Consider the following 23,181-nt stretch of genomic DNA (forward strand, 5'->3'; position numbering starts at 1 on the left):
TTAATTAAAAATGGAATGTTTCACACCCTTTTTAAAAACCAGTTTTAAAACAGGTTTGGTAGTGCTCAACTCCAGTTTAACAATGATCCGTAAAGAAAACAACACTTCAGTCTCACTCACCCACAGATGGTCACTGCTAACATCCAGGAGCATCGTTCAGATGGAAACACGCAGGCCGAGAAGTTAGATGTTTTGCCCTCAATCCCACCTCTGTGTCTTTCACTCCATGTGACCTTGGACCAGCTGCCGTCCTTCCTAGACCTCAGTGGCCCTATCCATGGAATAACAGAGTTGGTTGGTCACTTTCAGGCTTAAACTAACCTGACTTATAACCTGGTCTTATACCCAGGTGTGATTAAGTGGCTTCATTCTAGATAACCCAGAATCCTTGCCTAGGGCTCCCGGGTCCCAGGCCCCATAGAATTACACATTCCTCCAGCAGAGTGACCCCCTCTTCCTGATATTCACTACCTTCCCCTGCCTGCCACGACAAGATGGTTTCCTGATGAGGCTGCTCAGGTTGATCAGAAGTCGGCACTGGTGGAAAGAGCTTTGCATTCCTCCTTCCCCCGCATTGTCTCTCCGCATTAGCCTGTGTTTCAGTGCAAACAAGCCATGTAGGCAAGGAAACATCAAGCTGTAAAATTACTCTGTTCTAATTCTATCCTAGATCACTGTCACACAGAATTCCAGGAACAAACAGTTTTATAAAGGAACAACAAAAGGGGCATATAGCCACTTCCAGTTGACTCAATGAATGTGACTCAGTTACCTGCCGAGCACCAGGCACTGTGCTGGCCACCAACAGGGGAGCCTGGCTGGGACTCTGCCTTCCAGGAGCACAGGCTGGTGGGGAAGGAGGCATAATAAACTGCGTTCTACCCAGAGCAGACAGGAAGCTCTGCAAGGAAATTAACTCTTACTGGTGCGAGGCGTCACAGAGCAGATGATACTGGAACTGGGCCCTGGATTTTTCTAATTCCAGGCCGAGTGAGGGCCTTGAGAAAGGCCACAAGGAAAGTGTTGTGTAGGGAAGGTAATTAGCAATGAGAGTCTTAGTGTGGTTTCTGTGGAGGATCAGATGCCACTAGAAAGTGGAGGGGAGGGGATTGGGCTAGATAACACCGGGGCAGGGGAGTGGCAAGGCCGACTGAAGGGTTCAGACTTTGCTCAGTAGGTTCGGGGAACCCTTGAGGGTCAGAGACTCAGAGGGCTTGGTGTTTTGGGGAGCTGATGCTGAGGACACATGGACTGGAGGGGTGTCAGGTAGATGGGTGAGAGGTGGGAGGTGCTCCCTCGGGGGAATCTTTGCCATTCCCAGGGGGAAGTGCACCTGAGGGCCCCGCAGGCCTTTTGGGCTGTTAGAGTTGCCCTGAGCTGCTACGTGGGGATGAGGTTAGATCAGGCTATGGCTGCAAATAGGACAGGTGATGATGATGACAAGGGTCAGAGCCTAGTGTCAGGCCTGGGAGTGGAGGGGGACAGATGGAGGAGGCCGCTCAGAACCCAGAGTGCATCCACCAGGAACTGTATTCCCTTTCACCCCCAAACTGATAAAGAGCTCCCGCAGGTCTGCCACCCCACACGTCAGAGTATTCGGCCTCAGCAGCCAACACCCAGGGCCCCTGCGGCTCCCACACAGCCGGCTCTCCCACCCAGGTGATTAGCAGGGCAGGGACAGTCCACTGGTACAACTGAAGGGGCAGAGCACCTGGGGCTCAGCTTGCTGAGGGTCACAGGACCCAGGCAGGCACAGAGACTCGGATTTCAAAACAGGCTCCAGAGTGTGCACATGTCCAGCTCTGGCAGGAGAAAAGTAATTGAGCACAGGGATGTGGGCGCCGGCATGGGCCACCTGAGACCTGCAATTCTCACACCACTGTGGTTTCCCAGTTGGCATTTTCAAAGACCCCTTTCTCTCTCCATTCAGAGAAAAGAGAAGAGAAACCAGAGAGAGCATAGGAGACAATGGAGGCCAGTGGGTTACTGTCCCAGCCACACAATCGGCCCCTTCACTGAGATCAGCTCTGTTACCTGATTTGCAAGACAGTTTGTGAGATTTGAAAAGGCGTAGAGGGCCTCTCTTTTTTTGGAGAGCACAAATGTTCCAGTTCTACTTTCACCGTTGCTTGGCCCGTGCTCTGAAATCACAGCACAGGGAGAGGCCAAAGATATGCAGACCCTGAGAGACTCCTGGCAAGTATCCGCCTCTCCCACCACTTCTGAGCCTGAGCAGAGCCCGGGGAGGGGAAAGAACCTGCTCTAGGTCACACACAAGCAGAACCAGATCAGAACCCTGATTCCTTGGCACCTAGGCCACTGCCCTCTCTGTTATAGTCCACATTCCTCTGGTTTTGTTTTTTGTTTGTTTGCTTGCTTGCTTGTTTTGAGATGGGGTCTTGCTGTGTCACCCAGGCTGGAGTGCAGTGGCAGAATCGCGGCTGACTGCAACCTCCACCTCCCAGGTTCAAGCGATTCTCCTGACTCAGCCTTCTGAATAGCTGGAACTACAGGCAAGTGCCACCATGCCCAGCTAATTTTTGTATTTTTAGTAGAGACAGGTTTCACCATCTTGGCCAGGCTGGTCTTGAACTCCTGACCTTGTGATCCACCCACCTCAGCCTCCCAAAGTGCTAGGATTACAGACATGAGCCACCGCGCCTGGCCTTCATATTTGTCCAGTTTTTATTTTTGTTTAATGAGTGCTTATATGGCACTCCCTGTGTGCAGGCGCTGTTCTAAGGACTTTGAAAATTTTAACTCATTTGACCATCATCCAGATCTTAGGAGGCAGGCCCTGTTATCACCCTCATTTTACAGATGAGGAAACTGAGACATGAAGTAACTTGTCCGAAGTCCCACAGCTAGGCGATGGCGGTGCCACTGTGTGTGGGTCTGGAGTCCGTAACTTAGCCATGTCACTCCAAGGATTCATGGGAGTGTTCAGGGAGATAGTTTGGGCTGCAGATGTACTCTGGTTTTGTGGGTGGGGGTGCTGGATGAAAATCATCCCCCTTTTTTCTGGGAAAGAGCCTGAGGTGCAGAAGTCCAGGTTCCAGTCCTGGCTCTGCTCTGGACTTGGGCATATGATTTTCCTTCTTTGTGTCTCGATTTTCCCTTCTGTAAAACGAATGCAGTTGGCCTAGATGGCCTCAGAAGCCCCCTTCGGCTCTAACCACAAATGATTTCTCTGAGCCATTCCTGGCTGTCTTAGTACCTGAGTTCAACAAACACTTCATGGTGTGGCGTTTCTGATTATGCAATTGTTAAGCCCCAGTGTCATGTGACAGAATGGAGTACGAGGACTTGGAAAGCAGCTCTGTTTGCAGCAGAGGATTCCAAACTCGTGCACATTACAAAAAAGTTCCCAAAACTTTCTATCTCTCACTCTGGAAAAACTCGAGCTTATCATGAGGTGGTTGCACTTGGACTCCCTTGGGAAAGGAATGCTTCATGTGCTAAAAGTATCCGCTGTTGACTGATTCCCCAGAGGATCTGCCCTTTCTCGTCTCTCTGGAGTTAAGTGGATGCTGCTCTGAAGCGGAGCCAACTCCTCAGTTCAGATTGCCTTTGTACCAGGCAGTGGGGGCAGCACAGAGAGCAGTTTTGAGAATGACAAGTCACTGTGACTTCTGCAGGGAGCAGTGTACAGTTCTCACATGAGCAATAGACACTCAATACTTCCTGAGTGTGCCATGAGCAAAGCCCTATGTGATTATCCCATTTAGTCCTCTGGGAAGGTTCAGTCATTAGCCCCATTTTGAAGATGGAGAAGCCAAGGCTTAGAGATATGAAGTTACCTCCCAGAATGCAATCTGAGTGGGGCTGGGATTCCAACCTCGACAGGCTTGGCCCGGTAACCTGTGCTGTTAACCACCATTCCCTGGGAGCACCTCTGGGACTAGCCCAGAGGGAAACTCAGAGAGCAGATTGGGGAATTATGAGCAAATTTTACTTCCAATTTGATTTCTTTTGAAGTTGTTATGTTATTTTCATAATACATACTAACCTTAAAAGAATTGAGAATTCACCAACACAAGGAATTTAACTGTAAATATTGATTGTTAATGAGGCTTTGGGAAAAAGGCAGAAATTTTTTCAATTGTCTCAGTAAAAGGCTCAAAATATTCACAGGAGAGAAGATGGTAGAGATAATTCAACCTTAAAAAGAAATTGGCAGGCCGGGCGCGGTGGCTCAAGCCTGTAATCCCAGCACTTTGGGAGGCCGAGGCGGGTGGATCACGAGGTCAAGAGATCGAAACCATCCTCGTCAACACGGTGAAACCCCATCTCTACTAAAAATACAAAAAATTAGCTGGGCATGGTGGCACGTGCCTGTAATCCCAGCTACTCAGGAGGCTGAAGCAGGAGAATTGCCTGAACCCAGGAGGCGGAGGTTGCGGTGAGCCGAGATCGCGCCATTGCACTCCACCCTGGGTAACATGAGTGAAACTCCGTCTCAAAAAAAAAAAAAAAGAAAGAAATTGGGACCTAAGAGTTGATTTTAAAGTTAGTTGTCAGGAATCTGTGACACAATATAACCATAGAAACAATAATGGAAAACAACAGACCTTCTGCAAAGCCTGAATAATAATAACCAATGATGATTTTCTAGTAAGGTATTTTTTTTTTTTTTTTTTGAAATGGAGTTTCACTCTTGGTGGTCAGGCTAGGGGTGCAATGGCGTGATCTCAGCTCACTGCAAATTTTGCCTCCTGTGTTCAAGTGATTCTCCTGCCTCAGCCTCCTGAGTAGCTGGAATTACAGGCGTGTGCCACCATGCCCGGCTAATTTTTATATTTTTAGTAGGACAGAGTTTCACCATGTTGACCAGGCTGGTCTCAAACTCCTGACCTCAGATGATCCGCCCGCCTTGGCCTCCCAAAGTGCCGGGATTACAGGCATGAACCACTGTGCCTAGGCTCTACTAAGGTGTTCATACATGCCAGGTGCTGTGCTAAGCATTTTATGGGCATCATTTCAAGAATATTTACAAGAATCTTATAAGATTGATCCTCATAGGATGAGGTTAATGTCATTCTGTAAATAAAGAAATAGGTGCCCAGAATCACACAACTATTAAGTGATAAAATTCAGACAGACTCTGCTTCCCTTAGTCCATAATGTGTCAAGAGCTCTGAGAATAGGCTGGGCATGGTGGCTCACGCCTGTAATCTCAGCACTTTGGGGGCCCAAGGCAGGCGGATCACTTGAGGTCAGGAGTTCGAAACCAGCCTGGCCAACATGGAGAAATCCTGTCTCTACTTTAAACACAAAAATTAGCTGGGCATGGTGGCATGCGCCTGTAATCCCAGCTACTTGGGAGGCTGAGACAGGAGAATCGCTTGAACCTGGGAGGCAGAGGTTGCTATGAACTGAGATCTCGCCACTGCATTCCAGTCTGGGTGACAGAGCAAGAGTCCATCTCAAAAAAAAAAAAAAACGGTTCTGAGAACAAAGGGTCGTGAATTACAGGATGAAATAATGGAAAACAGAATTGGAGAATCCCAGAGCTCCAAGGACACTTAGAAATCATCTAACAGTAGCCCACCCCCAGCATCTACATAAGTGGTACTGGTAGAGAAAGCCTGAGTTTTGGAGTCTGCCCTGGACACATGTCATTCACTTGGTGTTTTATGCATTTCATCAAATCCTCATATCCATCCTGTGAGGTCTCATTATTACCATTTCACTGATGAAACACCCAAACATCAATAAAACCCTGAAGTGGAAAGTGGGGAAAGGACTTGTTCAAGGTCACACAGCAAGTCAGTGGCAGAGCCAAGGCGCCCACCTGGGACTTCCTGTCACTCCACATAGCTTCCCATCAGACGATCATAAAAGCCTCCCTACTCATTCCCCAAATCGTATCTTGTAAGGCAAGGGCACTCTTGGCCATCCAGGAAGCAGCCAAGTTTGGTCCACAGGGCCGTGATTCTCCTTTGTAACACAAACCGACAGAATCGCAAGCCCGGGACAGAAGTAAACAGTTGAAATGGAAAGAAATAAATCTTTCCTCTAAAAATAGGCACACATCCTTAGAAACACTGCCGGCTGTGCACAGAGCCGAGGACAGGCCCGGCGTCACTATGTCCCCACCCTCGGTCTGCTGGACCCATGACCGCCTCTCAGAACCCCCTTCTCTGGCTAGGGAACTTCCTCGACCTGGAGCCCTTCACTTCCTCCCATTTTTCAAGGCTTGACCTCTCCTTCCCTCCCTCAGGAAGGCTTTTTTAGACTCTTCCACCCCACACCCATAGCACAGCACCTGCTCCACTCTGACGACACTAAGCTGTTTCCAATTTGATTTTGACATGTTCCATAAGAAACATCTGAAACACACAGGAGAATACCGTATATACTATACCTATGTTCCCATCGTCTGAATTTAGCAAACATTAACATTTTGCCTTATTTGGTTCTGATCACCCTTAAAAAAAAAAAAAAAAACAGAAAATCACTGCAGATAAAGTTTAAACCCTGCCTTTCTGTCCCTCTTTCTATTCGCCGTCTCTGCCACTCTCCTGAGCACTTCCTATTGGGAGGCAGGAAACCAAGTACCCCCAGCGTCATGTAAATGATGTACATGAAGGAAGGAGCAGTCTCCTTGAGCCATGTGGTCATCTTGGCTTATCTATTATTTTCTCTCTCTTGAAAGGTATGGAAATATAGGTGTATGTAAGAAAATTTTCACTTACCATTTAAATTTTCAGAAAGAAAAGAACAGCAAAACCAGTGATATGTAGTAACGGACCTTGGCCTCTGTGTCAGAGACAACAGGGAGTGGTGGGGACTGAGGTAAATGGCAGTTTGTCTAAAGGGCCCACCATTTTCAGCTCCATTAACTGTTGCCAGTGTGAGAGTGCAGACCTGGTATTGCCAGGTCACCTAATGCTTCAAGGGATGCTGGAAATCTGGATTTTTAAAAACTGTGTAGGCTCCTTATTTTAAAATGCTGACAGCTCATTTAAATGCACAGACCAAGCAAACCCAACCAAGTGTTGGCATTTGATTGACCTGTAGGCCTCTCAGTTTGCAACTCTGCTTCTACCTCTTAGCATAAAAAAACATACACACAAAAACATATACGTGTGTACATATCTATATACATGTGTATATATGATTAGATGAAAAGCATCTAGCCCAGTGCCTGGCACTTGGTGATCCTTAATAAATGTGAGCCTGAGTATATGATTTGTCCTCTAGAATCTAAGTGTTTTGGGACTGGGGGCATATTGTATGGCCACAGACACAGTGCAGCCACGTAGTTATTCAAGTTGCACACTGTACTCCAGGAGACACTGTTCACATAGACTATAGAGTGAATAATGCCCTTGGCTTAGTGCAGTGCACAACCTGCACCACCACATCCGACTGCCCTGGCAAAGCACCTCCATAATGCAGTGTCTGGCTGGTTGAATGAAAGTGAACCCACATACCCAATGATAGTAAAACTGACTAGCAAGAAGTTACTTCCATATGGAGTTCAAACCTTTATTCTGAGGTTTCAAGATAAAAGGGCTCTTGACCCTCATTTTACAGATGGGGGATCTGAAACTAGAAAGCACCAGTGCTCCGTCTGTGGCCTCACAGACCTGGGCTGAGAATCTGGGTTGTCAGGTAGGGTGCCCCTTGGCTACAAGTAACAGAGACTCAGAATGATGTAATCGGTGCAGTGTTTTATCCATCCCTCAAGTAAAAGTCCACAGGTAGGCAGTCTAGGGCTGAGACGGAGCTCAGCTCCTCGGACTCCTCAGAGTCCCAGACTCTGTCCAGCTCATCTTTCTGCCATTCCTAAGGTGTAGTCCTATAGCCATAATGGCCACATTCCAGGCATCCAAATAGAGAAAAAGGGGCAGGGAAGGGAAACAAGAAAGGAGAAAAGCCATGATTCAAGTGCCTTTTAAGGAAGGTTACCAGAAATTGCCATTAGACACTTCTCATATCATTGCCTAACCTAGGTTTTATGGCTCAACCTAGCTGCAAGGGAGCCTGGGAAGTATAGTCATTAATCTGGGCAGCCAAGAGCCCAACTAAAAAGTGGAAGCTTTCTTTAATTGCTAAAGAAGGGGAAGCTTGATTCAGGGATGGTTTAGAGTCTGTCACTATGGGTTTGCTAGTGTGATGGCCTGATGTTCTGCTGAAAGCCCTGGGATGGATTGAGAGGAGTTGGCAGGAATTTAACCAAATCCAGGCCCTCAAAGAAAACATTATAAAGGTCTCACTCTCTAGCTTGGCATTTCCCAAAACAACAGTGAGCCTTGGTCTTATCCTAGACACTCCCCAACTCTGGTACCTTTCATAATATGTCCTTCTCCCCAATACCCACTTGGGGACAGCAGTTGGGTAGAATAGCCAATGGCTTGGGACAGCAGGTGTAATGTGGGCCTGAAGGGAGTCCAAGTCATACCACCCTGTTCCCAGCTGGAGCATCAGTGTTGTGTGACTATGCGCACCTCAGACCACATTCTCTTTGCACTCAGGGCTTGGAGCTGGGGATTCAGAGAAGACTAAGATATATCCTAGCTGACCCTTGAGGGACACCCAGTATCTTTGGGGAGAGAGATTCAGTGTAAATGTGCTCCACAGAGTAGGATGAGCATTATACAAAAACTGGCAAGGTGCCTAGGGGAGTTTGGAATAAGATTCATCAGCTCATTGTGGGGAACCCTGCAAAGGCTGAACAGGGTCCCCAAGGGAAGGGCTTTGAAAGATGAATGCAGAGGAGCTGGAGTGATGGAATTCCAGGTGGGAAGCACAGCCTGAGCAAAGGCATGACAGTGGGAGAGTGCAGGGCGTGGCTGTGGAATGTGGAGCAGCCTGGAGTGGCTAGAACATGGGCTACTTGATGAAGGGAAGAGGCTCAGGAGGCTGGAGAGATGGGAGGAGGTTGGAGGCCCGTCAGGGAAAGCTCTTCATGCCTGGCTGATGAATTTGGTCGAGCATGTCTGAGTATGCCGGGGAGTGATGTGATCAGACGCACATGTCGGTAGGGTCTAAGGAACAGAAGGGGAGAGGCCTGAAGCAGGGAATCAGCCAGGTGGCTGCTCTGGTGGTCCCAGCAAGAGGCACAAGGGCTTGAATGAGGGTGGTGCCCACGGGAGGAGACGTTTCGGAACACTGCAGACCCCCTGCCTTCCCTAGCAGGCCATGCCACCCTCATCCACAGGGCTTCTGCTCTCCTGTGCTTTCTCTCTCCCTGTGATGCTTGTCCCTCCCTCTCTTCACCTGGCTGGCTTCTCCCTGGCCTCTCAGACTCAGCTCAGGACCACCTCCTCCAGGAAGCCCAGGGTTGAGTAAGGTGAGCACACTGAGATGGGTATCTCCCCTCTGGCTGTGAGCCCCTCTGGGCCGGGATCACACCGTCATTGTCTCAGGATAGCCAGTCCCCAGCGCAACAGGAACATGGAACATTTTCCCTGTGCATGAGGCAGGAAGGGAGGATTAGGACAAAGCCAGGGAGGGAAGGTTTGTCCCCACCTTGTACTGTGAATACCAGAGAGAGACTGCTGCTATGACCAGTAGGAACCACCACAAGCAATTACTGGACTTGGACCACTAGGGCGCCTTTGGACGTCAGCATTAATGCCCTGTCAAGTTGACTGGGGAAATGGCAGCTATTGAGTTTCACCAGCCCTGCAGCAAGGTCAGGGCGGCTGAGCCAAAGGCCTAGCTCTTTGTGGAGAGAAAGCAAAGACGGGGCGGAAGAGGCCCAGAGTGTGTGTGTTGGGGTGGGGGCTCTTAGAGGTTTGGATCCTGCTGGTCCCTTTGTGACGTGAACATGCTGTGACTGGGGCGAGAGTGGGCTCGTTCCACTTTCCCTGCCACTCCCTCAGGCTAACGTATGTGCGAAGAGCGCTCCACTGAGTGGTTTCCAGTGGAATCTGGAAGCTGCTGGCCAGTATGTGGAGGCGGAGCTCTGTACATCGGGACAGGACCCTAAGCGCCTGTGTTTTACGTAAGGAGAAACAGACCTGGCAGATAACTGGAAAATAGAAGTCCTCCAGGCCAGTTAAACACTTTTGTTTTTCAGTCAAATCCCTTCTAAAAGGCAACTGGGGGAGTCGCTGCCCTGTGAAAGGTTTGGCCTGGCCTGACGTGGAGTGGGGGAGCGAGCAGGGGTGGGCATCTAGGGCATGCTCAGGTTAAACGAAATGCTGGAAGTTCGAAAAGTGAGGCCGCTTTGGTTTCACTCCTACCCCAGGACAATTACTCCATGGCCCTGGGCCTCGGTTTCTCCATGTGTAAACTGAGACCTGTTTGATAAGGAGGGGAGTGGAGAGCTGGCTTTCTAACACTTGGGGAGGAGACCTGGCTCTCACGTGCGGCCACAGCTGGTTTCCAGGATCTGTTCCCGGAGCATGGCAGTCAGGTGGGATGGAAAGTTTTCTGTGGGATGGAAGTCAAGAGTCCTGGGCTCTCGGTCCAGCGTGTAACCTCAGGCGAGGCCCCTCCCTTCCCTGGCCCTCGGCTTCTTCCAATCCCAATAAAGAGGTTTTACCACCTGTCCTGTCCTGTCCTCTTCCAAGAAGCTGTGAATAATTCAGTCACAGAATAGGAACCTAGGCTGGGCACGGTGGCTCACACCTATAATCCCAGCACTTTGGGAGGCCGAGGTGGGTGGATCATGAGGGCAGGAAATTGAGACCATCCTGGCTAACATGGTGAAAACTTGTCTCTACTAAAAACACAAAAAATTAGCCGGGTGTGGTGGCACATGCCTGTAGTCCCAGCTACTCGGGAGGCTGAGACAGGAGAATTGCTTGAGCCCAGGAGGCGGAGGCTGCAGTGTTGCAGTGAGCCAAGATCATGCCACTGTACTCCAGCCTGGGTGACAGAGCAAGACTCCGTCTCAAAAAAAAAAAAAAAAAAAAGAACCTAGGATGGCAGAAGCCCAGACCCAGGGGGCCACATTTTGTATTCCCTTGTTCTTAACTGATGTATTTGGGAAAAGTGGTAAAACTTCCTTGTTTTTTTTGTCACTGTGAAGAACCAGGTTAAGGCTTTTGCATGGTTTTATGCATGATGAGCCACCAGTCTGAAGATAGTTATATAGATCCTTGACCATGCTAATATATATATGCTAATTATATATAGTGTCATATTTATGTAAGCTCCAGCTTCCTGGCTGTGAGGCTAACAAGCTATGTGACTTTGGGCCAGCAACTTCAGTTTTCTATGCCTCAGTTTCCCTCTTGGAAAATGAAAAAAATCATTGGTTTAGAGACTGTCTTAGGGCTTTATATTTCTGAGCTGCCAGGAGTCTATGATCCTTTTAATGCATTTGTGTGTGTTCGTGCATGTGTGCATTCATACATGTGCACATGTATGCACATATGTGATCGTGTGTGTGTAGTGTGTGTGCATGTGTGTGCATGCTTGTTGCCTATGAGTGCACATCTGAACAAGCCCACAGGTTCTAGCCAGGATGGCTTCTCATGTAGCCCTATCTATAGCAACGATAACTGTGCAGATACTTGATATTTAGCTTTACGGGCACCTGTTTGCAGGGTGTTAGAACTCCTAATGGCACAGTTAAGGATCTGTCCAAGTTTCCATTGTCCTTTGAACAACTGGACTCCACAGTGTGGGTGTGAAAATTAGACTGTGACGTGAGCCTGTCAAGCTGCACATCCGAGTTTTAATTTACAACATTTAAGGGGAAGTCACCATTTTAAAAATCACGAGTTGGGAAATGCATACAGGAAAGGTTGCCTAATTTCCACCTCTATAGTCATTTTCAAGAACAAATTAAATTTTGTATTTTAAAATTTTAAAAACTCTAAAGTTAAAACCTATGTATATACCTCTTGCTTTCTCTAGCCCAACACCTGATATGGGCAGGATACACAGTAAACATTTGTGAAATGGATGAATATTTTGGCTTTCTTCCATGGAATTTTAGTTTGCTAGGAACCTTAGATCAGATGTGGCATAATGGCAGTTTATGGGCTGAGTCTGCCTTGCAGATATGTTTGATTTGGCCTGAACATTATTTTTAAAATGTTTGGACTATGTGTCAATATTTTAAAATCAAGAGATTTCACACAAAAATGAGCAGATCTCATTACAACGTCGACATTCCTACACGTCAACAGTCCTCTGGAACTGGGTAGTGTGGAGACACGAAAGCTCCAGTGTGCCCCAGTCCCCACCACTCCCAGGTAACTCACAGCTATTATATAATTTTAGTCTAAAATGAGAGATAATCTAGAATTTCCTCCTCCTTAAAACCTGCACTAACTTTCCTGTCAGGTAATGATAAAAAGATCATCCAGGTACTAGTCACCGGCCTCCGCAGATGAGTAAATTTCCAGTTGTTAAGTAAGGACATGAAGATTTGCTCAGACTCCTATATACAAATCTCACAACCTGTTTTTGGGGTAAGGATGTTTGTGTGACAAGTGCATGTGGCTTTCAATGCCCCTAATGAATTGATGACTCTTTTGGTGGAGTCAGATTGATGCTTCCCTTTGAACTAACTACAAAAAAAAAAAAAAAAAAAAAAAAAAAAAGCACTTGCCCAGCAAATTTATCCTGTGCACACTTTGAGATTTAAATTCCTTAAAGGTTAAATGAGTTCAATTTCTCACAGGCACCATGAAAGTATACCTTTAAATATAATGTATAGGCTAGTTATAGATTCTTCTTTGCTATTCAGTAAAGTAGACCTTCCCTTCTCTTTAGGATCTTAATTACCAAGTGTGTAGTGAATAACGACATGTAATTAAGACTTTTCTCTAGGCCAGGTGTGGTGGATCACACCTGAAATCCTAGCACTTTGGGAGGCTGAGGTGGGTGGATCACAAGGTCAGGAGTTTGAGACCAGCCTGGCCAACACGATGAAACCCCATCTCTACTAAAAATAAAAAACTAGCCGGGCATGGTGGCATGCACCTGTAATCCCAGCTACTGAGGAGGCTGAAGCAAGAGAAAGACTTGAACCCGGGAGGTAGAGGTTGCAGGGAGTTGAGATCATGCAAGACTCCATCTCAAAAAAAAAAAAAAAGAAAAAAAAAGACTTTTCTCTAATTTTACTGTACTTTCTCCATTCACCTCCCATCTCCCTGGTTACTCCAGAATCTTTAATTTCTCTTTGTGGGGTCATAGCCCTACCTCTTAACACACTGCCTGAACATGTAGCATTTATTTAGCAGATGTTTATTGAATGAATAAGAAATAAAGAAATGAGAGATGCATTTCTATGCATACACAATCACCAAATACTCTCCTGGTCAGAGCCAACAACAGAATGGTTGTGAGAATTCTTTTCCTCACCTATGCGGTAGCGTGGGTCTGAGAGTCAGTATTAGCTTCTAATAATCGTGAGAGATCTACGGCAGTATTTTCAGGTTCATTTAACTTCTCCACAGCTAATTTGCATAGTAAGGCAAATCACATTGTAAAACAGGCAGTATTTGAAATGTGGCCATCTCTAGTCTGGCCAGTCTCAGCATCACTGTGACCCACTGGCACATGAAGAGCCTTCTGTCCTCAGCATTCTGTCCATGACCATTTGGTGCAGTGACTGCATTAGCCACTTCTGTCATTCTCCCATAGATGACATATGCCATTTACAAAATAACAGCTTTTTTGAGATACAATTCACATAGAATACAGTCATCCACTTAAAGTGCACAATTCAATGGTTTGTTCTTTTAGCATATTCACAGAGTCATATAACCATCATGATCAATCTCAGAACATTTTCATCACCTCTCAAAGAAACCTCATGCCCATGAGCTGTCACTCTCCATCTCCCTTCAATCTTCCCAGCTTTATTAGCCTGTTCAGGCTGCTCTAACACAATGCCACAGTTCTAGATGTCTTTAACAACAGAAACTTATTTTTGCACAATCCTGGAGGCTTAGAAGTCCCAGAAGAGGGTCTCCAGGGGTCAGCTTCTGGTCAAGGCTTTCTTCCTGGCTTACAGACAGCAGCCTTCTCTCGGTGTGTTCTCATGGTGACTGGTTGGGGAAGAAGGTGTTGCAGCAAGCCCTCTGGTGTCTCCTCTTATAGAGACACTAATTCTATCAGATCAGATAGATCACCAATTCTATCTATCAGATCATTTCACCCTTATGACCTCATTTGACTTCAGTTATCTCCTTACAGGACCTGTGTCCAAATATATCACTCTGAGGTGTGAGGGCTTCAACCTATGAATTGGAGGCACACATTCCAGTCCATAACACCGGCCCTAGGCAACCGCTAATCTACCTTCTGTCTCTACAGATCTGACTGTTCTGTACATTTCATATATATTGTATGGAATCGTATAATACATGGCCTTTTGTATCTGGCTTCTTACACTTAGCATGATGTTTTCAAGGGCCACTCATGTTGTACTACATTTCTTTTCATAGCTGAATAATATTCAGTTGTATGGATATACCACATTTGGTTTATCCGTTCATCAGCTTATGACCAGTAGACTTGTTTGTACTTTTGTTATTATGAATAATGCTCTTATGAACATTCATGTACAAGTGTTTGGGTGGACATACATCTTCAGTTCTTTTCCACCAAGGAGCGGAACTGTTGCATGATATAGTAACTAACTTTTTGAGAAATTGCACAATTATTTTTCAAAAGGACTGTATCATTTTACATTCCTACCAGCAGTGTATGAGAATTCTAGTTTCTCTGCAGTCTCTTCAATACTTGTTATTATCTGTGTTTTTTTTATTATTGCCATCCTGCTGACTGTTAAATGGTGTGTCATTCCGGGTTTGATTTGCATTTCTCTAATGCATAATAATATTGAGCATTTTTTTCATGAGCTTATTGGCCATTTGTATATCATCTTTGGAGAAATGTCTATCCAGATCACTTGGCTGTTTTTAAAAATTTATTTATTTTTATTTTTGCGAGATGGAGCTCTGTCACCCAGGCTGGAGTGCATTGGCACAATCTCAGCTCACTGCAATCTCCACCTCCCAAGTTCAAATGATCCTCCCACCTCAGCCTCACATGTAGCTGGGAGTACAGATGTGTGCCACCATGCCTGGCTAATTTTTGTATTTTTAGTAGAGATGGGGTTTCACCATGTGGCTAGACTTGTCTCGAACTCCTGACCTCAGGTGATCTGCCCCCTTTGGCCTCCAGAACTGCTGGGATTACAGGCATGAGCCACTGTGCCCAGCCACTTGCCCATTTTTATTTTTATTTTTATATGTTTTTTGAGACAGAGTCTTGCTCTGTTGCTCAGGCTGGAGTGCAGTGGCGCAATCTTGACTCACTGCAATCTCTGCCTCGTAGGTTCAAACTATTTTCGTGCCTCAGCCTCCTGAGTAGCTGGGATTACAGACATGTGCCACCATGCCTGGCTAATTTTTGTATTTTTAGTAGAGATGGGGTTTCTCCATGTTGGCCACGCTGGTCTCAAACTCGTGACCTCAAGTGATCCGTCTGCCTCAGCCGCCCAAAGTGCTGGGATTACAGGTGTGAGTCACCATGCCTGGCCCCATTTTTGTTATTTGTCATATATTATTGAGTTATAAGAGATTTTTATGTACTCTAGATATGAGACTCTTATGAGATACATGATTTACAAATATTTCCTCCCAATCTGTGGATTGTCTTCTCACTAGTGTCCTTTGTAGCACAAATGTTTTTAATTTTGATGAAGTCCAAGTTATCAACTTTTTTATTTTGTTGCTTATTGTTTTGATATCTTATCTGAGAAACCATTGCCTGATCCAGCGTCAGAAAGATTTATGCCTATGTTTTCTTCCGAATGTTTTATAGTTTAGTTCTTATATCTAGGTCTTTGACTCCTTTTGAGTTAGTTTTTATATATAATTGGAGATCACATGCTGTTTTTGAAAACGAATTAAAGTGATAAACAATCAGGAGCTTAAAAATATGTAGCTATCTTTGGGTTTTAGCTGAAAATCATGTGATATTTTGTTAAACATACCATTTAATAGAAAGAAAACAAACTAACTCCTAATGAGGCTGATATTTTCAATATTTACTTTAAAAATGTGATAAGCTTAGAGTTACTAAAAAAGGCCTTTGACTTTTTTTGTTTTTTGTAAATCAACTGCTTTCAATAAAGACTTGAATAAATGAAGCCATATTTTTATGTTATGTAAATAATATTTTTGAAATACAACATATTATTTACAACATATTTATTATACAACATATTATAATTATATGGCCTTTTATTTAATGCAGTAGTTCTCAATCAGGGGCAGTTTTGCCCCTCAAAGGAAAAATGGTGGCTGGGCACCATGGCTCACGCCTGTAATCCCAGCACTTTGGGAGGCCGAGGTGGGTGGATCACCTGAGGTTAGAAGTTCAAGACCAGCCTGACCAATATGGTGAAACCCCATGTCTACTAAAAATACCAAAATTAGCCGGGCATGGTGGCATGCATCTGTAGTCCCAGCTACTCAGGAGACTGAGACAGAAGAATTGCTTGAACCCGGGAGGCAGAGGTTGCAGTGAGCCGAAATCCTACCGCTGCACTCCAGCCAGGGCAGTAGAGTGAGACTCTATCAAAAGAAGAAGAAGAAGAAGAAGAAGTTTGGCAATGTTTGGAGACATTTTTGTTTGTCACAACTTGAAGGACAGTGCTCCTGGCATCTAGGAGATAGAGAGCAGAAAGGCTGCTAAACAAGCTCCAGTGGGTAGACGGCCTCCGCGACAAGGAAGTATCTAGCCCAGAATGTCCGTGGTGCTGAAGTTGAGAAACTCTGCTTTAACTAAATCTGTGGCTGCTACCAGATAGACTGGAAAAGAGATGAGAGTCTGCAAACCCTTCTCCCCTCAGTTACGACCCCTGGATTTCTTCTATTGCAATACTTAGCCTTTCTGGGGCCAGAATGTGCCCCAGCATCTTACTGACGTCAAAACCCTTTATGGTAATGAAAATCTGTAGGCCTTCCCTGTGGGGATCCCTAAGAAGCAGGAGCACTTGCTTTCAGTGCTTAATTCATTTTATATTTGTGTGTTTTAGTTTTTTGAACTTATACTTGGATAATGCATTCCCTGTTAAACATATGTATTTGGGTAACCAATCTTCTATTAACATATATTTTACCTGATTATATAACAATGGAAGTGACCATAAGTACCCATTTTTGGCTGTTCACTACGTTAGGCACTATGCTAAGCACACTTTCTGCATTATCTTGTTTAATTTTCTCAACCACTCTATGAGAGAGCAACTCTCATTATTCACATTTTACAGCCATGGAAACTGAGGCACAGTGAGATTTAGGGGACTTGTCCAATATTGTGCAGTTGGATCATTATTACTCCAAGTCAGGGCTGAAGCCTGATGTGGGGTCACCTATGAGGTGCAGGCATGTCACAAAGAATTCAGATTATCCATTATGGGTAGTCACACATTGACATTTGCAGGGCAATGAGGTATTCTCTCACTCTCTTGCGTCACAGTAAGCTCCCTGCCATGGAAGAGAAGAAGTAGGCAGATACAGCTAGCTACAGGAAGTCCCATCTAACCTGGGACATGCCCACAGAAGCATGGCTCACCTGGGAGCATCATCTGTCCTGCCTATCATGGTGGACAATATCTGAGTGCCTAAGGAAAACTGGGATGTGCGAGCATCACTTATGTTCCTGAAACTTCCAACCCCAAGTCAGTTGGGCCTTGGTTTTCTACCTACTGTCCTCTCATAAAAAGCTTCAACTCCTATCGTCTCTTTTGATCTGTGGCCTAAAGCTGTCTGCAAGCACACCAGCACCACTTGCCAGGCCTGTTATCTGTCCATCCGTGCTCTGTGCTGGGTGGGCCCTGCTCACTTCCAGCCCTCTCAGAGGCAGGGTCACAGCCCAGTCTCCTGACCTTACAGCCACGACTCTTATTGAAACAGCATTGTGGTGTTAAAAGCATAAGCATCACGTGGTGGCTCATGCCTATAATACCAACAGTTTGGGATGCTGAGTTGGGTGGATCGCTTGAGGTTGGGAGTTCAACACCAGCCTGACCAACATGGAGAAACCCCGTCTCTACTAAAAATACAAAATTAGCCAGGTGTGGTGGCGCATGCCTGTAAACCCAGCTAGTCAGGAGGCTGAGGCAGGAGAATCACTTGAACCTGGGAGGCAGAAGTTGTGGTGAGCTGAGATCGCACCATTGCACTCCAGCCTGGGTAACGAGAGTGAAACTCTGCCTCAAAAAAGAAAAAAAAAAAAAGATAGTACATCTTTTAAAACATGATGCATTAAACAGTAGTATTCCCTCCCAGGCTGTATCCCTCTATGTGCCAGGCATACGTTGATCTTCAAATGCCTGATAACAGTCCCCTTAAAGAGGGGACTTTCAGAAAAGGATTTGGAGTTTGTGAGAGTGACTAAAGATATGCATTTTTGATGATACAAAGATTGGAGGTGGGGTCGGGTACAGTAATCCCAGCACTTTGGGAGGCCAAGGTGGGCAGATCACCTGAGGTCAGAAGTTTGAGATCAGCCTGGGCAATATGGTAAAACACTGACTCTACTAAAAATACAAAAAATTAGCTGGGTGTGGTGGCAGGCGCCTGTAATCCCAGCTACTTTGGAGGTTGAGGCAGGAGAATCGCTCTAACCCGAGAGGCAGAAGCTGCAGTGAGCAGAGAGCACACCACTGCACTCCAGCCTGCGTGCAATAGAGGGAGACCATCTTCAACTTAGCCAGTTTGAGGGTGCATATCTTTGGGGTGATGTTCTTTCCATACCAGCCTCCCTGCTAGCTTTGCAAATGCAGGAAGAGACAGGAAGAACACAGCGATTAGAAATGAAGATCTTCCTCCTCCCCTAAATCTGAAGAAGAACCCTGGTTTTTGTTGTAGACCTGTCCTGAAACTCGTTGGGCAAATCTTTCCTTGCTCCAGGCCTCAGTTTCCCCTGTTGGAGAGTGTATGCACTAGATAATCTCTGAGCATCCTTGCAGCTAAAGGATGATAGCTTGTACCTTTGACTCCCTAAGGTACGGGGGGCTGAGTTAAAGTGAAGCCGGTGAAGGTAACTCCAATCCCCCCTAATTAGGAGTCTGCTTTAGTAGTAAGCCCTCACCTAGAAGCCTGCTTATGTTTGAAGGAGAGAAGGGAACAGTTGGTTGATGTTATGTTTCTTGAGATACCCATCTCCAGGGGCGACGTTCAAAATATTTAACCACCAGTGTGTCGTGAGCACACACCCGTCAGGAGGTGAGAAGGCAGTGAGAGGTAAAGCCAGCAGGGGCTGTGCCCAGAGAGCATGCCCCACCCACCTCTTAGCTCTGCAGGGCTCTGCTCACCTCGATGCTTTCCTGGGCCTTTCTCCAGCTTTTTTTTTTTTTTTTTTTTTTTTGTCTGCCTCTTCCTGCCTGACTCTCCATCCAGGGCCCCAGGTCAACCCCCTTTGGCTGCTTCTCTTTCCAACCACTTGATACTCAACTCCTGTTAATACCTTTATGCATCCAAACAACAACTCAATCATATTCATCCCTCAACAGATGCTCTTTCAGGGTCCTCTGTGCTCAGGCTTGAGTCGGCTGCCTTGACCCCTCACCTTCTCGTTTTCAAAAATGTTAGAGGCAGGGACATGCTGGAGTATTGGGAAACCTGAGTCCCAGCCTCTCTCTGCTCTTTCTCTGCCTTTGACCTTGGGCAAGCCCTGCGCCTCCTGGGGTTTCAGATTCCTCACATGTAAAACAAGGGACACCATGGATTCCATGAGCTCTGAGGTCCCTGCTGTCTGATAATGAGTTTCTGGAGAAGTGCGAGTCTTCAGCAGCTGACCACTCTCTCTTTCTCTCTCTCTCTTTCTCTCTCTCCTGCCCCCCCACAACCTCCCCTGTAGAATGCACTGCTGCCTGCAGGCCTGAGGCAAAAGGATCAGACCACCAAGGCGCCCACGGGCCCCTTTAAAAGAGAGGAGCTCTTGGATCACTTGGAAAAGCAAGCAAAGGAGTTTAAGGACCGAGAAGATCTGGTCCCCTACACAGGGGAAAAACGAGGTACTGAACAATGTTGCTGTCATGAATGTGCCACTCACCATGCATCATTGACTGTATACCAGGCCCTGCCAGGCCCAGTGCTGGGCCAAATGTGACTGGGCCTCCTTGTCCTCATCCCTGCCTGGCCAAAACACCCAAACCCAACTTCAAAAGCATCTGCGGATGATGTAGATTTCATGAAGTTTTGGGGTAGACTGAGAAAGGAGTCCTATTCACTCAAATCTGCAAACTTTTCCCTAAACCCCCTTTCCCAGGATGTTCTGATTATTTTTTATGGAAACCTAGACAGTTCTGAGAGTGAAAGAAGGGACTGTTCATAATGACATCAGGACTTTGGGAGACCAAGGCAGGCGTACCACCTGAGGTCAGGGGAGTTTGAGACCAGCTTGGCCAACATGGTGAAACCTCATCTCCACTAAAAATATAAAAATTAGCCAAGTGTGGTGACACAAATCCTGTAGTCCCAGATCCTCAGGAAGCTGAGACAGAAGAATCACTTGAATCCAGGAGGCAGGAGTTGTAGTGAGCGGAGATCACGCTGCTGCATTCCAGCCTGGGTGACAGAGTGAGACTCAGTCTCAAAAAAAAGACATCAGGACATGAGGCCTAAGCAGGGACCATCCTGTGCAAACCAGGGATTAGAGATGAACTAACCATCTCCACCTGGATTCTCTCTGCTCTTTCTCCAAAGTTCCTCTCTCTGGCAGCTGCAGCTTCCCTTCCTTTGTCTATCCTTCTATACTCTCTGCTCCAGCCTGAGGCAAAACATCTTGAAGGTCCCAGGGAACAGACAGGGCCTCTCTGGTCATCCATTCTTCTAGGACTTCCCATTGCTCTCCAAACCCTCTACCCGCCTCTTTTATCCCCCTGATCCCATTGTCCCACAGGCCTCCTTCTGCTCCTCAAACTTTCCACCTCAGGACCTTTGCACATACTCCCTATATATGGTCCTGGTCCCCAGCTCCATGCTGTCTTCTTCATGGCTAACTCCTCCTGCCTGTTAAGATATAATGGTTAGAAATAGCCTGGAGCTAGATCTATTTCAGTTGCAATCCTGGCACTACACTTACTAGCTGTGTGAATAGTTGTAAATGTTTTAACCCACTGTGCCTCCATTTCCTCCTCTGTAAAACAGGGACGATGAAAATACCAGCCTCATGAGGTTGTAATGAGGACTAAGTGAGTTCAGATTTCTGTCCATCGCTTAGAACAGCATCTGGCCCGAAGTGAATGCTGCCTAAGTCTTAGTTGTTATTATCCTTTAGGTCTCAACTAAGGGAATCCATCCCTGTCTACTCTGTTCAGGACAGGCAACCCCTCTCCAACTCCCCTGATTGATTATTCTCCAACTCAGGGGCCTGTGTGTGTCCTTCAGACGAACTCACATCTTATCAGCATCGCTTTATCTTTCATCTCTCTCACTAGCCTGTCAACTCCCTGAGGGCATCCACTTGGGCTGTTTTTGCTCAAGTGGTACCGCCAGCATGCAGCCAGCATGAGGCCTGCTGTATAGTAGGATTGAGTAGAGAATTGTTGGGTGAATGGATGAGTTAAAATTAAATAAATGTTTAATGGATCTTGTGCACTACTTCCTTAGAATGCCAGCTCCACAAATGCAAAGGCCGTATCTGTCTTGTTCATCATTTTGTTCCCAGCAGCTAATAAATCCCTAGCACATAGAAGGCACCTAATAAATATTCGTTAAATGAAAGCACTAATTCTAATTAATTAGTTGTGTAATTAATTGGTTCTTTTCAGTCTCTTCCATTCTCTCCACCCCCCAAGAATGCAAGCATTGTGAGCCCCGGGTCCATGTCTGCGGCTGGCACCCCTGTATCGCTGTTGTATTTGCACAATGCCCAGTACTGAGTAGCTGCTTCATAAAACGAGGACGCACGCAGGGTTAGACGTTGCGCAGAGGACTTCGAGCCATTCCAAACCCTGGAACTGGAGCTCAATCCAGATTTCACTGAAAACTGGAAGGCCAGGGAGGCGTAAGGGACATCTAGATTATAGAGCTTCTGAATTGTGAAAGTATTGCGTGGTCAGAGGGATCCTGGATGGGGTGGCAGGAGAGAGGGTGAGGACAAGGGCAGGGAGTGGGGATGGGCAGCAGGCCTGGGTGGACACCAAGCAAGGTGAGCCAGTGCTGGCGTCCACTTCCTCATGTACCCACACCCCTCACAAGGGAGGACCTGGAGGATGGTGTCGGGGATGAAAAGGGAGTCTGAGTGGCACACAATCCTGCCACTCCTCCATGGAACACTGGACTGGGCAGAGCTGGGAAAAGCTCTCTAGCCTCCCAGAGCTGGACTCCCTTCATGAAAAACCAGGCTGACCAAGGAGAATAGTTAGCGTTCATTGTACTTCCATACAGCGACAAGCCTAAAGGGTTCATCATTCTCATCATTGTCATTATCATCTTAGAGTATTTAAATGCTAGTTTGTGGAATTCTTATGGCTTGAATAAGTGGAGGTCTCAGAGCCAGTGGAGCAGGAGACCCTCCAGCTCTGACTGGCAGGCGCAGGGACATTTCAGTCCAGCCTCTACCCAGCACTTCCCCCACACCAGGCCTACAGTCAGCTTGGGCTGCCGGAAAACCGCACCCCATACTGCAAGACCTCATAGTATGTGGGAAGAGCCATAAACTGGCACAAAGTCCTGAGAAGTTTGGAAAGCAAGGCCTTTTCATTCAAGTGGGGGAGACCAAAATACAACTCCATGCAGGATGTTTTCATTAGAATTAGATTTGGCTGCAAGTGCTGGGGGGAAAATATAAAAAGTAACAGAGACTTAATCAAGGAGTTTAATTTTCTTAGGCTTTCTGGGGCTAGTAAGGCATATTGCTTAGCATCATGGACCGCAACCCTTTCCAGCTTTTCATTCTGCGATCCCTACAACCTGTCTTTGTCCTCATGGTCTATCTGGCTGCTGAAGCTCCAGCCATCACATTCACATGCCTCTAGTAAGACGAAGGGAAGAAGTCTAGGTCCCTCTTACAGTGGCTCAGGGTTGCCACCCTCACTGGAGGAACCTGTTATGGGGTATAATAAACCACAGGTCTTAAATATTTATTGAATATTCATCTCAGACATCGCATTAGTCATTTTAATACTTGAGTTCCTTTTTAGGGATTTTGTTTTCCTTGTATGTGTTCCTCTTTTCTGGATCCCTGGAATCTGATATTAACAGAGGTTATGATACATTTTTTTCCCCAAATGATTCT

The 23,181-nt window shown here is 46.4% G+C and overlaps 1 protein-coding gene across 2 annotated transcripts in view; it reads left to right on the plus strand.

Annotated features, from left to right (window-relative positions):
• Positions 1-23,181, plus strand: part of TMOD1 (tropomodulin 1) — a 91,381-nt gene that overhangs the window by 25,353 nt on the left and 42,847 nt on the right. For both annotated transcript variants that reach the window (XM_032240146.1, XM_032240145.1), the window contains exon 3: positions 19,798-19,954. In XM_032240146.1, the coding sequence (XP_032096037.1) occupies positions 19,798-19,954 (157 nt within the window). The remainder of the gene's footprint in view (positions 1-19,797; positions 19,955-23,181) is intronic.

This window comes from Sapajus apella, unplaced genomic scaffold, assembly GCF_009761245.1.
Source record: "Sapajus apella isolate SASKATOON/1434 unplaced genomic scaffold, GSC_monkey_1.0 scaffold46, whole genome shotgun sequence".
Classification (NCBI taxonomy): Eukaryota; Metazoa; Chordata; class Mammalia; order Primates; family Cebidae; genus Sapajus; species Sapajus apella.